Genomic DNA, 22,880 nt, shown 5'->3' with positions numbered 1-22,880 from the left:
AAACCTATTTTTAATTAATTAAATAAATATATATCTCCAAATGATCCGATTGGTGTTATATTTGGAAAAGAATATCCAGGTTGGGTTAGAGGTCTTTCTTTTAGAGCTTGTCCTACACTTGCTTTCAAGCAATGCCCAACTGCAAGATTAAGTGGAATCAAGTGGAACTTCATCAAATATGGATGACAAGTTTGTAAAGATGGAAAGTGAGCTTGCAATTGTTAAGAATCAAATGAAGCAAAATGCAAAAAGTGCTTGCCTACATTGCTTCTAGAGAATATATTCTTGAACCTCTTGCTGCAATGGTTGCTGCTTTAGTACATCTGTCTGGTAACGAGGTATTATAATTTACTTAAGAAAATTAATTAATTTTATTGTATTTCTATTTTAAAATTATTCAATTACTTATATTTCTTATTCATTGAATGCACAGGATGTTCAAAGTGGTGCACCGTCTCCAAATGATGTAGTACGATCAAGTGGTGGAAGCGAAACAAATTAGGTTTAGGTTTAAAAGTATAATTGTATTCCGATTTCAAAATGACTTTTAGTATTGTCTATTTTATGTTTGGATCTTTTAACTCTTCAACACTTTGAAATTGTTTCAATGAAATTTCTTCTTTTGTTCATTTTATTTGTATTCTAGCATAATTTCTTATAGAGTTTTATAATTTTTTTCATAATTTAACTTGTCATTATTAAAGAAAAAATATGTTGAATATAAAATTATAAATATAGGTGGGTAATAATAATAATAATAAAACATTATTGAAATATGAAAATATAAATATAAATGGATAATAATAATAATGCAATATTACTGAATTATGAAATTATAAATATAGTGGATAATAATAAATAATAAAATATTTTATTAATTTTTTTTATAATATATTATAGTGACATTTATAAATGTCGTCATATAATTAGAATTATGACATTTTCAAGTGTCGCTATTTTCATTGGATTTATTTTCGAGGAAGCAAATAACATCATTTTTAATTGTCGTTATTTACCTCTTTAAAACGTCACTTTATACAATGTATAAAGTGACGTTTGTAGCGGCGTTTGACATGAAAACGCCATATTATATTTTGTGGCGGTAGCAATTACGACATTTTCAAAAAGCGTCACGCGCGTAAATAATGACGTTTGAAAACGTCGTAATATACAAAAATAAACGCCACAACTTACATGATTTTTTGTAGTGAACATTGGTAAAATACAATGTTGATAAAAAAATTCCTAATTAATGTTGATCAATAAATAACCCCAACCTGTATTGTCTATAAAATAACTCCAATTTATATTGGTTTTAAAACAATTCTAAGTGACATCAACTAAATAGAACCTTAGTTGATATAAATTCAAAACAAATGTGTTTGACATTAGAAAAAAAAATCATTAATATTAACTAAGAAAATATGACTCAAGTGTTGTGAAATAACTCATACCAAACATCAAGAATAAAATAATTTCAAGAGTTAAATATGATTTTAGTCTTTAAACTTAAATGTAAATTGGAATTTGATATTATCTTAAATTTTGATACATTTTGGTCCTCAAACTTAATTTTTTTTTTATAAATTTCAAAAATTGACGGTTTATGGTGGTGCGTTAGGTCTTTCTCTACTAGATCCTACCGTGTGCACCTCCTCTGACAACTATAAGTGCAGTGAGTCTAACAAGATTTGGCCAAAACGGATTCACATCGTATCTCATCGGGACTACTTAAGGATTTGAACACTAGTGACCTCTTCGTCATGTGCTTCATGTGCCAGGCGAATACGAGTGCAATGAGCCGGTCCTCAACTTGTCATGTTATTTCATCCTTAAGATCGAGGACGATTACGACATGCACACCTTCATCAGACTAGGGATCAATGAGAGGAACAAAGCCTTTGACTTCAGTGTCACACTCTGATATCACGAAATTTACGTTTGACGCGAGCACGAAAATGAATCTGGTAATTCCACAATTGTCGAAAAGTCTTAGATCGACATTCACCTTGTTGTTAACCACAAGCTTAAGATATATCGATTACAATTTCTATAGTCGATTTGTTTTGATTTTGTAATTGAACAACAATTTGTGATCATGATCATCATGAATTAGTTTATTTTGAGATGGATAGATGAGATTTAGTTTTTATTGGTCTACCTGTTGAGTTTGAGTAAAAGAAGCATGATTCATACTTGGTATCTACAAAAAAAAAAAATTGAGCACCAGACATAAGGTCTTTGTTTCTCAGCCTGTTTAGTTTATCGTACCCATGACTTACATTGAATGTTGTCAAAATTTCTATAAACTATACAAATGGTTCACTCAAATACTAGTGGAATACCTTTATTAACATTTTGTTTTGCATTGTGACCTTATGATAGATATACTTGTATGAAACAAACTACTGATCTATAATTCTTGTCCTTGATTTAAGATGTATTACGTTTGATTATTTTTTTTTTGCTCTTCTAAAATTATATTTGTCACATAAAAAAATTACACACACCATTTGTTGAGAAGAATATGTTACATATAACACCATTATAAAATATAGAACTAGATACTTTATAATCTAATTTAAATACAAAAACACAATTTTTATAATAAATTGAAGATGAAAAGTATTTTAACTTGAAAATTTATAATTGTTATATTAAGATTTGTAAATATTTAAATAGGCTTGAATAAAGTGAGATGATAATTAACATTATAAAATTATTCATTTCTAGATCATTTCCTATACATAAGTATAAACGGGTGAATATATATATATATATATATATATATATATATATATATATATATATATATATATATATATATTCTTTTGGTGATAATAAAATATAAAATTTTCATCTTTTAAGAATATGTGAGGAAAATGTGAAAAATATATGTTAGTGACACGTGTCCTACATAAATCCACAATCTATACATCCTCCCGAAAAAATTTATTGAGTAAAAAAGGGTAAGCTGGCAGCGAAATAAATAATTGATTACACCATAAAAAAGAAAAGGAAAGACCTTTATTTATTTCAGCTATCTTTTCTGTCTCTAAAATTCATTGGATTCAAAGACACCATAGGTTGTGTTTTTTTTAGGCTCATACTATACTTTTTTCTTTTCTAAAGGTTGAGTTAAAGAAAACAAAGTCAACTTAATTCCATTTAAATTTTCTTAGAGGTAGAAATTTTGAACCTATTTAACTCACAAATTGAGTAATTTGATTATATTTTAATATAGTTAAATAAAACTAAATATTTTTTCACACAACCTAACTTAACCATGTGATAAGTGGGATATTGGTTCACAAATATAAATTCGTTTTGACATTGTACTTTTATCTTAAGAAAAATAATAAAATCATGTTTGGGACCACTTTCCCTGATAAGCTACTTTAAGTACATTAGAAAGATTAAAAAAAAAAATGTTTTGAATAGCTGAATGAATCATTTTAATTAGTATTTTAGGGTTATGTGTGAAAATATGGTTTGCTTAAATGTTCTTATAACTCTCCGAGGATCTAAATCCTAAGCAGTCAAAGATTCCTCTAAGTTATCATATTTTAACAATTTGTAAAGAAATTATATTTAATTTTTTTGGTAGGTTGTATGCATTGCCAATAATTTTTGTGGATCAACCTCATTAGACCACTTTTAGTAAAATATTTATTCTTATATATTATTTAAATTTGAGAACTTGCGTAAATAAAATAAGTCTAGGGCTAGAGATGACAATGTTGGACAACATTGACTTACACAGTAAAAAATGTGGGATGAATTAGATGTATGATAGTTAGTATGATAATAAATTTATTCTCCATCATATATATATATATATATATATATATATATATATATATATATATATATATATAATATAGGTTTAATTATGTCTTTGATCCCTATTTTGGAGTCAAAATGTCAAAATGGTACCCAAATTTTTAAGTCTCAAAATGGTCCTTTTTTTGTTGAAATGTCTCACGTTTGCCCTTGCCGTTAAGTCAAGGTTGACGCTGTTAGAGGGAGTGCCACGTGTCAGTTCCTCGATTTTTTGAATTTTTTTATTAATTTTTTTTGAATTTTCTTAAAAAATCAAAAAATTGCCACGTGTCAAGCTGTCATCGTGTCACGTGGCAATCACGTGTCAGTATTACGCCACGTGTCATTTTGTTAGTCTCAATTTGGTCCCTTTATTTTAATTTGTCTCAATTTAGTCCCAATTTTTGTAAAAATTAGCAATTTTGTCCCCCTTCAAATTGAAACAAAATTTAATTTTATATAAATGTTATACAAATATTTTTATTAAATTTGATATTTGTATTCAAATTGATATTTTTAACATAGCTAAGTTTAGTTAAAATTATGTTTCACATTCAACTTTACTTAAAATTGTTTTAAAATTTTAAATTTATATGTGTTTTATTGTAACATAAACTAGGTAATTTATGAATTTTTTTCTATTAACAACTTTTAAACCATTTTAAATATTAATTAAATGAACTTAATTTGGTTAAAAATATTTACTTGAAATATCAATTTTGATGGAAATATTTGTGTACATTTATACAAAAATTAAATTTGATTTCAATTTGGAGAGGGACAAAATTGCTAATTTTTACAAAAATTGGGACTAAATTGAGACAAATTAAAATAAAGGGACCAAATTGAGACTAAGAAAATGACACGTGGCGTAATATTGACACATGTCACTGTCACTACCACGTGGCACGATGACAGCTTGACACGTGACAATTTTTTAATTTTTTTTAAAAAACTCAAAATAAAAATTCAAAATAAAAAAAAAATTAATAAAAAAATTAATAAAAAAATTCAAAAAATCGAGGAACTGACACGTGACACTCCCTCTAACGGCGTCAACGTTGACTTAACGGCAAGGACAAACGTGAAACGTTTCAACAAAAAAAGGGACCATTTTGAGACTTTTAAAAATTTGGGTATCATTTTGAGATTTTGACTCCAAAATGAATACCAAAGGCATAATTAAACCTATAATATAATATATTTATTGCGTATTTCATAACGATCTTATACTCTATCTATATGTTTTCTTTTGAAATTCAAAATAGAATAAGAATATAGTTAAACTTACAATGTACCAAAGAAAATATATATAACATAATAAAATAAAACAAATTTACCATCCATACACTACTAATTTACCGACGAACCTATTGACAGAAACATTTATTATAATAAAAATTAAAAATTACTATAGTAAAATTTAACGATGAATATATTATCGGTAAAAATATTTGTAAATAATATAAGTACTAATTTAACGATAGATATATTACCGATAAAAATATCATTCAATAATAAAAATTTCAAAGTTCACTAGTAAAGATATTTTTTGGATAAAATTTTGTTAGAAATTTTACATCAATTAAAAATAAGATCAATTAACAATATGTAGGTGGGGTGCAAACCCCACCTTACGAACCAGTTTTGTGGGATTAAATTAGACTTAAAGTCCATTTCTAACGAATTTGTTCGGCAAATATGCAATTTCTTGTAATGTTGAGTTTTGAGTTTATAGTCTTTGAATACAATAATTTTGATACGAACGTGCAACAAATATGTCCCAGTTGTTTTCAAAATATTGCGGTGGAAAATGAAGACATGAAAAAGTAACCAATCTCTCATGATATGAACAGGCACTAAAATTCCTTCCATGATGAAGTGTTGGATGCAAAACTTTTCCATAAACCTTCACAGAATAAAGTTTAGAAGAACAAAATAAAGATCCTGTGCCTAGGAAAGGCTGAAAGTTTAAAAAAATAATAGCAGATTTCTTGAAATCTGTGAGAAGATTACAGTGTTAAGGGAGATCAATGATATTATTTCCTTCAACCATAAAATCACTTTGCATAAACCACACAATTTTGAGGCATCACTAAACTTATATGTTTCTTGCATGTAGCAGACAGCTAGAATATGAAATGTTTGCAGAGATTAATGATCCATTAACCATAGTGGGTGTGTAGGTGTGGTACCATAGGATACTTCCCAAATAAAGGGTCATCTAATATATCTATTGGATGCTGCAAAATTTGTCTTTTAAGGGGAATCAAAATTTTAACCTTTCTTTATTTTCCTTTTCATTTATTCAGTTTACTTTTCACCCTTTTCAATGTCTCAAGGTTTTAATATGAAACCTTCCAATAAGGTGAGCTACAAAGGTAAGATGGTATTAGTTTAATTTGGTGGTATGAGATCATATGTTCATGAGGTAACAATATAAGTTAGAAAAAAGATATTAGAAATCTCACATTTGATTAGAGATGAAACGAATTGACGGCGCCTACAAATCTTATTTTACAAGTTGATTTTGAAAGATTAGGTTGTGTTTAAAGTTCACTTCTTGAGATGGTATTAATATCGTCCGAAACCTATTTTAGTGAGATTTATTGTTTGACAGTGGCTACAAATCTTATTTTACAAGTCAGTTTTGAAAGTCTCGGTTATGTTTAAAGTTCACTTCTTGAAATGGTATCAATATCATCCGAAACCTATTCTAATGAGATTTATCGTTTGTTAGACCTATCGTATCATCCACCATCGAATTAATATTAGACCACTCATTAATATTTAGTCCTACTTAAAAATATATATCTCTGACGTGAGATGTGACTACCCAAGAGAGAATAAAGTGGAAGAATTTGAGTAGGGGCCTACACTTTTGGAGCATAACATGGTTTAAGTGAACAAGTCATTGCTCCAAGCTGTAAGGATATTAAGAGTACTCAAACTGTGCTCAGCTGAAGAGATATCTTCCATAATTATCAAGAATTGGGAGTTAATACACAGTGAGGACCACTGATGATAACATATGCAACTCAGTTTACCTGGAAAGTACACACAAATTGGAAGCTAGACACAAATATAAGAACAAAGAAAAATAGAAAAGATCTCAGTGAATGTCACCAAAACCCCACCAAAACTCTCACATGATCTCAACTTCTCTTATTTTATTTGTTACAACAACTTACAACTTACAACACCATTACCAGAACAAACTTTGTGATGCACATAAAGTGTCTCATGTGCTTTTTCTTCCCCCAAAACCGTTCACTCTTTCTCTCACACATACAGCTAGAAAGAGTAAGGGATTGAGATTCCATACAGCTAAAAAGACTAGACCAATCATTGGTTCTTTTCTTCCATCTTTTTTACCTTCCTTCTCCATCACTTCATACCTACAAAATCCTTGGGAAGAGAAGCATATTATTGCAACAAAGTGGAAATGCTTCATCACTCCAACACATACCACAATATCTCACCCAACGAATCCCCTTCTAAGCTTCCTTGATTCCCTCCTTATACAACCCTTATAATTCTAACTCCAATACTCATCATATCAATAAGAATCTTGCTAACAGTTAGACTTGAATATGAAAAAAACTGTCATAAAGGTTAACCAATCCTCTCTTATAATATTATCATATGAAAACATTTATTTGAGTCCAGATTCTCTACTGAATTTTTTAGTGTTGTCTTCTGCTGAACATTAAAAATATACTACTTCGAAATTCGTACTTTGTTGTATTTGACTAAGTAAAACTCGATAGATAATCTAAATTTGATTTACTTAAGCATTAGGTTCAAGACATTGTCAAATGGTCACTTTAGAAGTCTATGTCATATTCACCCCCTCGTGGTTTAGTTTGGCTAAAGTAACACCCTTCACAAGAGTTTGTATGGCAGATTCCCACCTTCCCATGTTACAACTTCCCCTTTAACTATCCCCACCATCCTCACATTTTATAAAACCCCACATCGCTCCCTTCACTCTCCTTCAATCCCTCATCACATCCTTCATTTTCTTCTCTTCTTCCTTTGCCATTGTTTCATATTCAAACCTCTTCCTTTTCAGCATTTCCATTGAAGCACACAACAAAATGTGCAGCTACAAGACCAAAGTAACTGTAGGCATAGAAGTCACAGCCACAGCCACATACCCTTTGGCCAGAATCAATGGTAGGCCAGTTCTTCAACCTACTTGTAACAGAGTTCCTAGTCTTGAGAGAAGAAATTCAATCAAGAAAGTGTCACCAAAATCATATTCTCCACCTTCACCACCACTTCCAACCAAAACCTCACTAACACCTCCTGTTTCTCCAAAGTCTAGGTCACCTAGGCCCCTAGCTACAAAGAGAGGCAGTGATAATAATGGACTGAACTCAAGTTCTGAGAAGATTGTTACCCCAAGACACACCATCAAAACTCCTCCAACTCTAGAGAGGAAAAAGTCTAAGAGTTTTAAGGATTCATCTTCTTCTGCCTCCATAGAGGCCTCATTGAGCTACTCTTCCACTCTGATCACTGAATCCCCAGGAAGCATTGCTGCAGTGAGGAGGGAACAGATGGCACTGCAGCATGCACAGAGAAAAATGAAGATTGCCCATTATGGAAGATCAAAGTCTGCAAAGTTTGAAAGAGTTGTTCCTCTTGATCCTTCAACCAATCTTCCTTCAAAGACAAGTGAGGAGGAGAAGAGATGCAGCTTTATCACACCTAATTCAGGTATCTGAAAAAATTCATATTTCAGTGCTAATTGATTCCCACTTCTTATACTTCTGCAATGTGCTAATCTCAGTGCCTCTTTTGCACACAGATCCTATCTATATTGCTTATCATGATGAAGAATGGGAAGTTCCAGTTCATGATGACAAGTGAGTTACCATCTTGGTTGGATAATCTTTTCAATGAATAAAAGAAGAAAATGAATTAAGCTTTTCTGTAAAACTAAAGTTCATACAATAATTCAAAATAACTTTTGAAAATGTTATATAAGAATATGCATAAGAAACTTAATTCATTCTACCTTTATATCTGAAATTTATCCAAGGAGCATAAACTTTGACCAAAACAAAGATAGTAGAGACAAGTGATGATTAACAAAAACATTATTGTGACCACAGGATGTTGTTTGAGCTTCTAGTTTTAAGTGGTGCTCAGGTTGGATCAGATTGGACCTCAATCTTGAAGAAACGCCAGAATTTCAGGTTGGATTCTGCAGAAAGAAACATATAAATGCTTCATTGCACAGCACACCAACATGTGTGTGTACCTTTCTTTTGATGGGGTCCCCTTAAATGAACCAACTAAAGAATTTTAAACCATGTGCAGGACTGCATTTTCAGAATTTGATGCAGCAACCTTGGCCAACATGACTGATAAGCAAATGGTCTCTATTAGTTTGGAATATGGCATTGATATCAGCAGAGTTCGAGGTGTTGTTGACAATGCTAACAGAATTTTAGAGGTAAGCAAGAATCAAGCCTCAAAAAAGGCACCCTTTTACTCTCTCATTGCTAATTGGTAATTGGAATCTGAATTTGAATTCTTTGTTGGATTTTTCATGATAATGTTTCTCTGTTGTGTCTTTGAAATACATGAATAGACAATGATTTTGATGTTTTAAAATATATTACAAAGATTTTTAAAGTACTAACATTAGTGTATTTTAATGATCAGCCAAGAACAACACCAGAAAACTCAATAGAAAATTTGAAATAATGGTTTCTCTTCTTTACACACATTGTGGCCCTCCAAGACCACTAGTTTCAAGAATTGAGTGAATGTTCTCTCGACAAAAAAACAGATTAGTAGTATGAATGATGAGAAGTACAATAATGACTTTTTTCATTCCACTGCATTTTGTTAACTTCTCTTCAATTTCCAACCGTATCAACCTTGTGAGACATGTCTTTTAAGGTAGTTATTATTATATGACAATGTGTAATTGGATAAAAATGAAAACAAAAGGGTATACCATAATGTATTCTAATTAAATTCTGAAACAAATGTGTACTGTACCCACAAAAAATTCTTTCTGACAGGTAGTAAAGGAGTATTGTTTTTGGACTTAAATTATCTGTCTCTTTTCCTGTCTGTCCAACATAAAAAAAACAACTTGCAACTACAATTTCTCCCTCTCTCTTTCTCTCTCTTTTTCTCAGTTGCTAGTTTCTTTTGCTCAAGTGTTATTATATTTTAATTGAGGGGACATAGAAAGAGACATGTAGTGTAAATGCAGAACTCTGTTGGACTAATTTATGTGATAACACGTTCTGTGGTGATTATATGAAGATATAGATTTTTAACAATCTCTTTCTAAACTGGGTCATTGCAGATTAACAAGGAGTTTGGTTCATTTGACAAGTACATTTGGGGTTTTGTGAATCACAAACCCATCTCCACACAATACAAGTTTGGCCACAAGATTCCAGTGAAGACATCAAAATCAGAGAGCATAAGCAAAGACATGATCAGAAGAGGGTTTAGGTTTGTAGGTCCAACAGTGCTACACTCATTTATGCAAGCAGCAGGACTCACCAATGACCACTTAATCACTTGCCATAGACACTTGCAATGCACAACAGAGTCCTCTCAATAGTTCCAACTTCATCTCAGAAAAAAATTGAATTGACCCAGAAGAGATCAAGACCAAGATTGTGTGTGCTGAAGAGCATATACATATATGTGTAATGTGCATGCTAACTATAGTTGTATGTATGTAATGTTACTTTGTGTATAATATTAGAGTAGATTAGATAGGGAGAAAGAGGGGTTTTGTGATTTTTTCATGAGGTGTGTGGAGTTAATGAGAGTTTGGGTGTGATTAATTAAGGTGCAATTGATGATTTAAGTGAAAGATTATGAGAAGAAGAAGGTTTAGGAGTTAGGGGACAGTGAGCATGTGCATGTGCAATTGTGAGGGAAGGCAAGGGCATGTGTGGTGTCAGTTTGCTTTTTGGTTTTAGTCCATGTGAGCAATCAGGCTTTGCATTATTTATTATTCCCTTTAACAGCCTGTGTGGGGATACTTGCATAGGGGACTGTAGGACCACATTCCTCTTCTTTTTCCTCTTTCTATGGAGTTCTTATCTTTTTGCTCTTTTCTCCAACTTTTTGGCTTTGGTGAATGTCATCCCACAATGTGTTTTGGAGTTCCTCTAGAATTTAGATTGTCAGTTAGTTGAGTCTTTGGTGTTGTTTTTATGATGTATTTTCTAAATATATTGATTGACGCTAATTTTGATGTTTTATTTTAGGGTTACGTATATCTAAACTTGATATGAAATTGGAATTCGTTTATGTCTCAAATTTTGATATATTTTGATTCCTAAAGTTTAAAAATGAATGGATATAGTTATCCTAATCTAGCTGCATTAAAAAAATTTAATGTGTTGAACGGGTTTTAGGTTGATGTTTGGGATATTTGCATGAGTTTGATATGTTTTGACTCAAATGTCAACTTAGAACATCATTTAACTGATCCAAAAAAATTAACAACATTAAATTAAAAGGACTTTATTTATTTATTTTTAAATTTTAAAGACTAAAATATATCAAAATTTGAAATAGAGATGAATTCTAATGCTAGCATTTTATTTTAATGGGTTAAATATGTTTTTGGTCCTTTAACTTTTAGTGAAATTTGTAATTAGTTCATTTTTGAAACTTTGGACCAATTTAGTCATTCATCTTTCGAAATACGTGAATTTAGTCATTTTAACCAAATTTTGTTAAGTTTATTTGACGTTTCAAAGATAATAGTATTTGACTTAACATTAAAGCGAAAATGTTTCAAACAATATAAACAACTCAAATACAATTCTGAATTGCATTTGCAACATCAAATAAATTTAATAAAATTTGGTTAAAAATTTAAAAATGAAAAACTAAATTAGTTAAAAGTTTCGAAGATTGACTAATTCCAAATTTTACTAAAAGTTAAGAGACAAAAAATATAGTTAACCCTATTTTAATACACTGACATAAGTAGCATTTTATTTTAATATACCAATATCAGTTTGTAGACGAGCAATACAAAAAGCCTCAACAGAAAATTTAGACTCGTGTTCGTTGGTGTGGAGTTTGTTTGAGTGGTTTTCAATGCACTTGAGATGTGATGGTGTAATATTTGATTGCTAATATGCATATATTTCAATATGTTAAGATAAGTAAGTTATCTCATGTGACACACTTCCTTAAACAATCTTTTTCCTCTCTTTGTTACTTTCATTATCTTCTTCTACTTTTTATTAAGGACCTGTGACATGCAATGAGACTTGTAATTGAATAAAAGGTTAGTGCAGAAGTGTGAAGAGAGTAGCTTCTAGACAAGGGTGTTTGAAACAATAAATGCGTATTAAATGAGAGGTAGTTGATAACACCTAGAATTGGTGAAAAATAAGAAATTGCTAAGGTTTTGTTTGGAGAAGAGTTTGTCTTTTCCAAGGTATATCCAATTTTGGGATACAAAGTCATTTAGTGTTTGAACCACTTTATCTGCAAAAACTTGTTGAAGTAATGACACTACCACATAAAAGATAAAACATTAGGTTTTGATTATAGACATCAATTGAAAAAAAAAAATTCTTAAATTACGCGTTTCACACAATGAGTTGATATGAGAGATGGATATAAATGCTGATCTTGCTTTTTAAGAAATTTAGTATTGAATAGATTGCACTTTCAGTTTCTTCAACTTAAAATTATATATATAAATAAAAGAAACAACTTTTATTATATTGAAAATATTTGTAGATTTCTTAAGTTTTTTCACTTTATGAAACAAGCAAAACTAGGATGGTAATACAAGTCTGACATGTCGGGTCAACCCACAAGCCCACAAAAATAATGCAGAGTGGGTCATGACAGTGAATTTGCAGGCATGCAGTGGCCTAACCCGTCAAAGCCCACAGCCTGCGCGGGCTGGCATGTGGTTCGCACAAAAAAAAGTTTGCATTTTTGTGTATTAGTTACTTTTTTTTTGGACATTTACATTAACGTTTTAAATTCTTGTATGATTGGAAAAGACAAGTATTATGTATTGTTTAATGTACTAAAATTTGAAGAATACATCTTGTATGTCAAAGTACGATTATGATGAAAATGTTGAATTACCAATTTATCATCCAACTTTTCAAAGTCTTTGCTTTAATAATTTTGTGAACTTCTTACAGTTTCCCAATTTTTTGAACATTGAAAGTTTTAGCATAAGAATTAAAAAAAATTTAAAAGAATAAAAAAATTTTAAAATTTTTAAAAAAAGCGGGTTGGCTTGCAGACCCGCAAACCCATACTTATATGGGGTGGGACAGACATTTTAGTCCGCGTTAAAATGTGAGGCGGAATAGATCAGCCCACATTGTGCGAGCCAAATACGGGTTGGACCAGCCCGCATTGTCCTCCTAAACAAAACTGATTATTATATTTTTTATGTCTCGGTACCGGTCAAGCTTACGATAAATAAAAAATAATTATTTATCTCTATTTGACTAATAAAAAATGATATTGCACTTATGACGTCTCATTTTAACTAACGCCAATATTCTTGTAGTATTTTTCCTATCTTTAAAAGTGGTAGATACTTTTAATTTGAAAAGAATTTAAGGTAAACATAATCACAGAAAAATATTAGTTAAAAAAAGAACAACATTCTATCCAGAAGCGAAAGAAGGTTGACAAACCATCCATAATTTAGCTTTAGTTCAAAAAATCAACTCTCAAATTATGTCCAAATGTTTGACTATAAATTATAATATTAATGTTTGGCTATAAATTAGTTAAATGAACAATATTAGTAATTAACTATTTTCAAAGGACCAATATAAAAAATTGGAAACTGAAAGGAAATTTTTTTATCACCTATAATTAATAACATAAGTTTTATAAATAAAATTACTATTAAAATAAAAGTACAATATAAGAAAGAAGGAAAAAAGATATATAAGTAAAGAAATATATATGAAAAAATATATTTTAACAAGAGAATTACATAAACCATTATTTCACAAGAGAATTAGACGCTACCCCATTCATCTTGATGGCAAATACATAATGCATAAACACAGTTTAATTATTTATTTATATACACATATTATGGGTCTATTATTATCTTCCCTCTTTTGTTCCACAAATTCCTCCCATGAATGGATGGTGATCCAAACAAGAACAAGCTATTTTCAATATCCATTTGTTATTTCTTTCCTAAAACCAAATAAAATTTTTCTTTTCTTCTCTTCTCTTTGTTTCTTTCTTTCTCAAAATTTCAAAATCCAAAGATGTCTCTTCATAGATATACATGCAAGGGAAACATATATCATTGTTTCTCTTGCTCAATCTCAGAGAGCCTATGAAATTATAAGGTGTTATTGATTTTTTTTTTTTAACTTTTAGTTTCACATGCATTTCTAGAATCTCTTTTGAAAAAGAATTCTTTCTTTTTCTCACCATGTTTATCCACGATCATATACCATTACTTGTGTCAATTCTTGTACAAGATTAAATGGTTTTTGATTTCTAATAATTGTACATATTATCATACATGTATTTGACTTTTATCTCACTTAATTTGTTTATTTTTTATACATTTCATTATGAAATGAGTATTTCTTCATCATTTTTGTGCTTTTATACATTTAAGTTTTTTATAGTTTCCTTTTGCTATGTGTGAACAAAAAATTATAACACATGTTTACTTAGTTCATAATTTTTTTTTATAATTATGTATTTTGTTGTTCAATTTATTTTGAACAAATAGCTACTTATTTTTACAACTTTCTATTAGAACTTTTGGTTAAAACAAATTAAAATAACTATTTCTTGAAAATAATTTGTTATATTTAATATGACATGATATTAAAACAATTGTTCACATGTAAGATATCCTATCATAACTAATTTAATTTTTTAACATTTTTGTTTGTAGAAATTCCTCTCGAAGGGTGTCATTGCATTGTTCTTCAAAGCCAACCCAAAGGCCTAATTTACCTGATGTAATTATACATATTGTTATTTCATTTAGGCATTATTTTTAACTAAAAATTTATTGATGGAAATTAATGATATATATATATCTTGAATTTGAAATGCAGATTCGCAAGATGAATCAGGCTTATGCAAATTCATCAAATGATTTTGAAAGTCATATCCACAAAGAAAATCAATATACCACTAATCATACTTCCATAAGTGATTACAAAACCAGCCGAGAAAGAGAAATAGAACAAGTTTTTTCTAAACATAATGCAAAAGTGACGAGTAAACCAACATCTAAACCCCATCACGTTCATAACAACAATACTTATGAGTTTTCCACTACTGAGCACCCATCTCCAAGTACAAGAATGTTTTTAAATCACAATCATTCAACCACAACATCACCAAGAACAACAACAGAAGATGCAAGAAATTTTCTTGTACCTACCAAAAACACCATTCTAGGTGGTCATAGAAGTGGCAGTAGCTCTCGTAGTGACAGTTTAGAGAGCATTAGCATTGCACATACTAAGCCACATACTCCAAGTACAAGAATGTCTTCAAATCACAATCCTTCAACCACAACATCACCAGGAGCAACAACAGAAGATGCAAGGAATTTTCTTGTACCCACAAAAAACACAATTCTAGGTTGCCATAAAAGTGTTAGTAGCTCTCGTAGTGACAGTTTAAAGAGCATAAGCATTGCACATATTAAGCTGCATACTCCAAGTACAAGAATGTCTTCAAATCACTATCCTTCAACCATGACGACACCAGGAGCAACAACAGAAGATGTAAGAAATTTTCTTGTACCTAAAAAAAACACCATTCAAGGTGGTCATAGAAGTGGCAGTAGCTCTCGTAGTGACAGTTTAAATAGCATTTGTTGTGCACATATTAAGCCTCATACTGGAGGTGATGTGAGGTGGGATGCAATTAACATGGTTTCTAATGGTAATGGTCTTGATCTCAGTCATTTCAAGCTTTTAAAGCGTGTTGGATATGGTGATATTGGAAGTGTGTACCTTGTGGAACTTAAAGGAACCAAAGCATTCTTTGCGATGAAAGTAATGGATAAGGCAGCACTTGCTAGTAGAAACAAGCTTTTGAGAGCACAAACAGAAAGAGAAATACTTGGACTTCTTGATCACCCTTTTCTGCCAACTTTATATTCTTATTTTGAGACTGATAAATACTATTGTCTAGTCATGGAGTTTTGTAGCAGTGGTAGTTTGCATTGTCTTCGAATGAAACAACCTAGCAAGCATTTCACTGAAGAAGCTACACGGTTAGTTGCTTAAACACACATATACATGGCACTTGGATTCCACCAAAGTGCATGCTATAATAGCTACTATACATGATTATATGTTAATATGTTCAATATAAGTAGTTAAATGTGGTAAGTTAATCCTTTATTAATATGAAATAGAGTTAAATATGTTTGTAGTCTCTAAACTTGGATGCAAAATTTGAATTCCTCTATTTCCCAAACTTTGATACATTTTGGTCTCCAAACTCTAAAAATGAATGGATATAGTCCTTTTAACCCAACGACATTTTTTTTTGCATGTTAAACAATGCTCTAGGCTTGCATTTGAGTTGGAACATGTCAAACAATGTAAATAGCTCAAATGCTAGCTTGCAATGTTGTTTATCACGTCAAAAAAATTAAACACAATAAGATTAGGAGTATTATATCTATTTATTTTTAAAGTTTGGGTCCTAAATTGTATCGAATTTTGGAATATGAACGAACTCCAATTTCATGGCAAAGACTAGGGACTAAAAACACATTTAACCCTATAAGATGACATATCAAAGTTTCAATGAAACAAATGCAATTTATTTATTTCTACCAATTGTTCTCTTTTGAGTTAATAATGAAATAGTGTAACACTAAAATCTTTTTTAGTCAACCTTTTTGGACAAAGTTTTCTTTAATGCATTCTTTGTCATTTTGTATTTCTACACACACTTCTGATAACAATTGAAAAATATAGTAACTTCATAACCATTATGTTGTTTCAAAAGAAAGGAAAGTCATACACATGAGAGTGAATCTTGTCTTCATGTTATATGTACTATTTCACAACACAATATAATTACAATCGTAAAGTTAATTAAAAATTCAACAGTTTAAAAAAAACATGTTCATTAAGCATGTTTATCTCTACATTTGTGTAACTAAATTGAACTTATGGGTAATCTTTGTTTATCTACACAAGAGAAAGAAACATGTCAAATCTCTTACCACCTAAATTGTGCACTAATAAAAACATATATGACATAAACTTTGTAACAATTTAAGAATTCCATGTCTTATTTCCTGTGACAGGTTTTATTGTTCTGAAATTTTGTTAGCCTTGGAATACTTGCACATGTTAGGCATTGTGTATAGAGACTTAAAACCAGAAAATGTTCTAGTTCGAGATGAAGGTCACATAATGTTATCAGATTTTGACTTATCTCTTCGATGCTCTGTGAATCCTACACTAGTGAAGTCCTCATCTGCACACGAAAGTAGTAATGGTCCTTATGGAGGCCTTCTAAGTCATGATCAAACAATACATGGTTGCATGCACCACTCAAGTTTCTTTCCACGCATTTTGCCTTCAAAAAAGAATCGTAAGACAAAGTCAGATTTTGGCCTTGTGGTTGGAGGATGCCTCCCTGAACTAATGGCTGAGCCTACAAATGTGAGGTCAATGTCCTTTGTAGGGACACATGAGTATCTTGCACCAGAGATTATTCGTGGTGAAGGACATGGTAGTGCAGTGGATTGGTGGACCTTTGGAATCTTTTTGTATGAGCTTTTGCATGGAATAACACCCTTTAAAGGTGCTGGAAATAGAGCGACCCTTTTCAATGTTGTAGGACAACCCTTAAGGTTTCCAGAAAAACCAGTTGTTAGCAAAGTGGCAAGAGACCTTATACAAGGGTTGTTGGTGAAAGAGCCTAAAAAAAGATTTGCTTATAAGAGAGGTGCCACAGAAATAAAGCAACACCCCTTTTTCCATGGAGTGAATTGGGCTCTTGTTAGAAGTGCTACACCTCCAATTATACCAGAACCTTTTGATTTTTCCCCGTACATTAGAAAAACCGATGTTCCACTTATGGATAAAAGGGTTGCAGATATTGTTACAAGTCATAAAAGCAACCATACACAATCAGATTCATCTTATGAAGATTTTGAGTACTTTTAAAAGCATACATACAATTCTTTACTTGTACAAAAATGTACACTACATTTCAAAACAAATTTTGAAAGATGTCTATGAAAATTAAATGTTGTACACAAATATGTAAATTTTAGTAAAAGATTTATTGTTCTCCTTTTCAACTTTTTTTCTACACTTTCTTCTCTATGCTATTTTAGCATTGCATTGGTCATTTGAGAAAATTACACTTGTAATAGAATATACTTATTAAATGACACTTGTAAATGTCATGTTTCGAATACAAAATGTGGCAATTATAAATTTGTCATACCATAAAGATAATTATGATAGTTTTTGTAGAATTGTTATCTTAAAATCACCACCGTTAGTACGAATTTTGTAGTGATACTTTGAGTACAATCAAAATTTTACTACTAAGAAAAATATCACAACAATAACATTACTAGTATGTTAGATTAAGAAGGTGAAAATGACATAAAATGTGTTGTATACTACATGAGAATCATGAATTTAATCTTAGCCTTTGAAATAATACTTAAAGAATTTCTTCACATTGTGACAAGAATGATTCTCCCAAAATCAATATATCAAATATGTTTTACGAGTTAGGCATGACTATAAATTAAAGGGTTAAATATGTTTTTTGTCCCGTAACTTTTAGTGAAAATTAGAATTAGTCCATATTCAAAACTTTGACCAAATTTAGTCCCCTAACTTTAGAATTGTGTGAATTTAGTCATTTTAACCAATTTTTATTAAGTCTATTTAACGTTTCAAACGTATTTCATGATGGTTTCTTAGCTAACATTGAAGCAAAAATGTGTTAAATTGTGTAAACAACTCAAATGCTATCGTGAAATGTATTTAAAACGTTAAATAAACTTAACAAAAATTGGTTAAAATGACTAAATCCACACAGTTTTAAAGTCGGGGGACTAAATTGGACCAAAGTTTTGAAAAGTGACTAATTCTAATTTTCACTGAAAGTTAAGAGATAAAAAAATTATTTAACCCTAAATTAAATGGGTGTTTCGATACCCCTTTCTTTAAAAGGGTTTTAATACCCTCTCAACGTGCTCCATATATCATTTGACATGTGTACATTTGAATATTAAATTAGACCAAAGTTTCGAAAATAGATTAATTCCAATTTTCACTTAAAGTTAAGGGACAAAAACATATTTAAAGTATAAATTAAATGGGTGTTTTGGTAGGTCGTTTCGCATGGTCGTCAGTGGCCATGGAGGTTATTCAATTTGAACCCAAGGTGAGTTCTTCGACACCCCTCATTCTATAATACAAGGAAGGCACATGATCTCCATTAATGTTTTTGTGAGAGGCTCTAAGATTGTCCAGGGACGATATCAAACTGACTCTGATTTCTTCTCCAAAAGACCCAACTATAATTTTGTCAAAAATACTTCAAGATAAATAAATAAATAAAATGATGTGTATATTACGTGGAAAACTCTCAATGAAGACAAGTAAGATCGATACTAAAACCTCTTTAAGATATAAGGCACTAAAGCAATGCCTAAATAAAATAAGTCATCTTCAAATTCAAATGCTAATTATAATGGAATGACATGTAAATTCATATTCTAGATCCATGTATCCCAATATGGTGGAGAATTATCAAAGAAAAAGGGAAGGAATTTAATTATGAAATTCAAACATAGATCTATATCAAAGGTTAGGATTAACTTCATGTGTTTCATGTAATATACAACACGTTTTATGTCATTTGCATCATTCTTGATCCAACATACTAGCATGTTATTTTCAAGATATTTTTCTTAGCAATTAAAGTTTGATTATAGTCAAAGTATCACAACAAAAATGGCATTAATAATGACGATTTTAATATGAAGTTTTTGAAAAACTACCATATTTAATTTTTTATGTGATAATTGTCTTAGTCTAGCAATGTGACCTTAAACATATTTAGAACAGAAAGAATAGTTTGTTGTCGTGTGTTTAAATGGTTTAAAATAAATTATGTTTGAGCAACCATTTTAAGTAATTAGAATGTTATGATGTATATTTGAGAATGTGAAGGAGCGAGAGTGGGTTTAAATTGTTGATTTTGGATAGACATTAATCAAAGACCTTACTTTCCCATTCAGTTTACACATGTAAGATAAATATTTCATGTTTATTTTTTGTGTTGGACATTTTCTTTGTTCATATTGATTGTTAATTTTGTGTACAACATTTACGCATGCAGAAAATAAGAAACAATGTGTCCTATATTTTTGCAATTTAGTTGTGTTCATGTCTTTATGTTCATAGAGTGCAACCCTTATGACCTTGAGGTCATGGGTTTAGACCTTATCTCGCTACTTGTAAGGATAAGATTGTATGTTTATTGTCAACCATCGAGCCCAACCCATTACGTGAAAGTCTTATATTCTTTTTGTGTTGTTCCATTAACCAGGTTTCTTATTATATGAAGATTAGAAAAAAAAAATCTTTACTTTATATTTTTCACTTCAATACAAAAAAAATCAATTTAGGCAACAATATAAAATAAAATTGGGGCCTAAACTATAAAAATCGTGGTCTAAATATTAGATCACACCCATATAAATGTTGCCTTTGAATTAAGTCACCCTTATTAAATTGTTGCTTATACAAGTTCATAATGAAATTTTATGTCTCCAAATTACAATATTAAACATTTAGAGACCACATTATATTAAGAGTTCAAACAACATTCATAATTGAATCCAATATAAATATCACTCATACATATATTTTCATATTAGAATTCAAACTACATATTAAAATAACTATCTTGAAGTCATTAGTAAGGATCAACCTGTTAAATTATATATAATTTAATATGTGGTTCATGTAATTTAAAGAATAACTTTAATGTAAAGATTCTAATGTGATGATTATTAGAATATAAGTTATTAAGGTTACATGGATTATTTTAGACTTGTTAAATTAATTCCCTCACTTCTCACTTCATAGGGGTATTATAGTATTTTATTAAAGTTTTAAAATACTAGAAGAAAAGGATGACAATTGCTTCTGAAAAGTGGTAGAGTTTTTACGTTTCAAAGAGAACGTAAAGAAAAGTGACTTCGACCAGAGAAGACTTTCTACTTGGTAATTCTATATCATCAAGAAGCCATTAAAGAGAAGTAAGAGAAAGGAAAACATATTGATTAAGAGAACTTTGCAATGGATCCAGGTAAGTTCTTGAACTCTTCTAATAATATAATTGTGAGAATAATAATTCCTAAACATTCCTCCTCTATGATAGAATAGTTTCTTAAATTGATTAGAAAATGGAAACTACATAAAAAAATTTACATTGGTATCAGAGCCATGTTTATGAATTTATGATTCTCCATAAAAGAGTATTTCTCAAATTATAAAACCCTAATTTGAAATTATGGAATGTAGGGTTTTTTGTTGCTAAAATTTTAATTGTTTCTCGTTGCACCATTTGGATTGCAATATGCATTATTTTAATAGCATATAAGGATGCCATCATTTTTTCGTTGTGCATTGAAGTATTATCGGAAGCCGTGTATTTAAAAGTTATAAATGCAAATGTGAATTATAGTTTTCACTATTAGGAATGGGTTTAATTTGAAATGTGTACGCATGTAGCGGGATTTAAAGAAGCATTGAATTGAAAACCTTTTAAATTCTGCAATGTGAATTTGAAAGCTTTTACTGTTACGAATGCTTTGAAAGTGCATTGACTTACATGTATGGCATAATGGTTTGCTTTATGGTTTATTTGCTATTGCTAATTTCACTTCGATAAAGAAAATTCAATTAAGTTGAATTTCGGGTGATTTGCAATTATAATAGAAATTTAAAGTTTTGTTATTCCGTTGTTTTCTAAATTGCTCATCACTATTTAGGAGAATGGACATTGTGCAATGTAGTGGTTTAAAAGCTCAAATTTAGGAATTAATTGTATGGTAAATTTGTAATCACCAAAGGGATCAAATTTTACATTTTAATTAATTCTAAAGTAAAGTTGAATTATGGTAATCATCCATGAAATAAAGGATACCAAATTATGGATATATTAATTGGTTTATGGGTTTATTGAAAGTTATTGTTATAAGGCATATATGGATTATCCAAAGGTGAACCATTGCTTATAATGATATTAAAGTGAGACATACATTTGATATACTTAGTAAAATATCCAAAGATAACATACATGTAAACTTGAGTATGATTGATTGTCTATTAAAGTACATATTTTTTTATCATCTTAATTGTATGATATATGTCAGTTTAAGCATCACCCAAAGGTGAACTTAAATGAATGACTTGTATGGTATTTGTCATTTTAAGCGTCACCCAAAGGTGAACTTAAATGCATGACTAGTGTAGTTATTTGTCTGAATACATTAAATTTATCAAAGCATTAATATGTGTGAGTTTATATTTTTTTCTACAGCTTCCATGAATATGTGTGGTCTGGGCAGTGGTGTGATCAAGTTCAATGGCTTGAAATATGCTAATTGGTACGAACAAATCCAGTTTCAATTGGGTGTGTTCGATTTAGATTTAGCCATAGTTATGGATGAGATGCCCCCAGCCATCAATGAGACCAGTACAACAGATGAAAAGACTCTTTATGAGACTTGGCAAAGGTCTAATCGGTTGTCTTTGAACTTGATGCGCATGACCATGGCAGAGAATGTGAAGTCATATATGCCCAAGACCGAAAATGCAAAGGAATTTATAAGGTTAATCAATAACAGTTGGACATTACTGATAAGTCCATTGTGGGAACTCTCATGAGTGAGTTGACAACTAAAAAGTTTGATTGGTCACAGCCCATTCATGATCATGTAATAGGGATGGCAAACATAGCTGCAAAGTTGAAGTCAATGGGAATAGATGTGAATGAATCCT

General features: G+C 30.4%; 2 protein-coding genes across 2 annotated transcripts; both read left to right on the top strand.

Annotated features, from left to right (window-relative positions):
- The first annotated feature begins 7,777 nt into the window (after positions 1-7,777).
- On the top strand, positions 7,778-11,075 carry LOC114168324 (uncharacterized). Its single transcript, XM_028053098.2, has 5 exons — positions 7,778-8,547; positions 8,639-8,696; positions 8,946-9,029; positions 9,154-9,289; positions 10,160-11,075. Exons 1-5 carry the CDS (start codon positions 7,923-7,925, stop codon positions 10,421-10,423), a joined length of 1,167 nt encoding a protein of 388 aa, XP_027908899.2. The 5' UTR covers positions 7,778-7,922; the 3' UTR covers positions 10,424-11,075.
- Positions 11,076-14,035: 2,960 nt separating this feature from the next.
- LOC114169466 (serine/threonine-protein kinase RHS3-like) lies at positions 14,036-18,100 on the top strand. Its single transcript, XM_028054623.2, has 4 exons — positions 14,036-14,183; positions 14,747-14,813; positions 14,913-16,087; positions 17,138-18,100. The coding sequence occupies exons 3-4, from the start codon at positions 14,922-14,924 to the stop codon at positions 18,003-18,005; spliced, it is 2,034 nt and encodes a 677-aa protein (XP_027910424.2). The 5' UTR covers positions 14,036-14,183; positions 14,747-14,813; positions 14,913-14,921; the 3' UTR covers positions 18,006-18,100.
- Positions 18,101-22,880: the final 4,780 nt, after the last annotated feature.

Source organism: Vigna unguiculata, chromosome 11 (genome assembly GCF_037176805.1).
Source record: "Vigna unguiculata cultivar grain cowpea cultivar isolate G323 ecotype 2 chromosome 11, ASM3717680v1, whole genome shotgun sequence".
In the NCBI taxonomy this organism is placed as follows: domain Eukaryota; kingdom Viridiplantae; phylum Streptophyta; class Magnoliopsida; order Fabales; family Fabaceae; genus Vigna; species Vigna unguiculata.
This window is presented reverse-complemented; position numbering and strand designations above follow the sequence as displayed.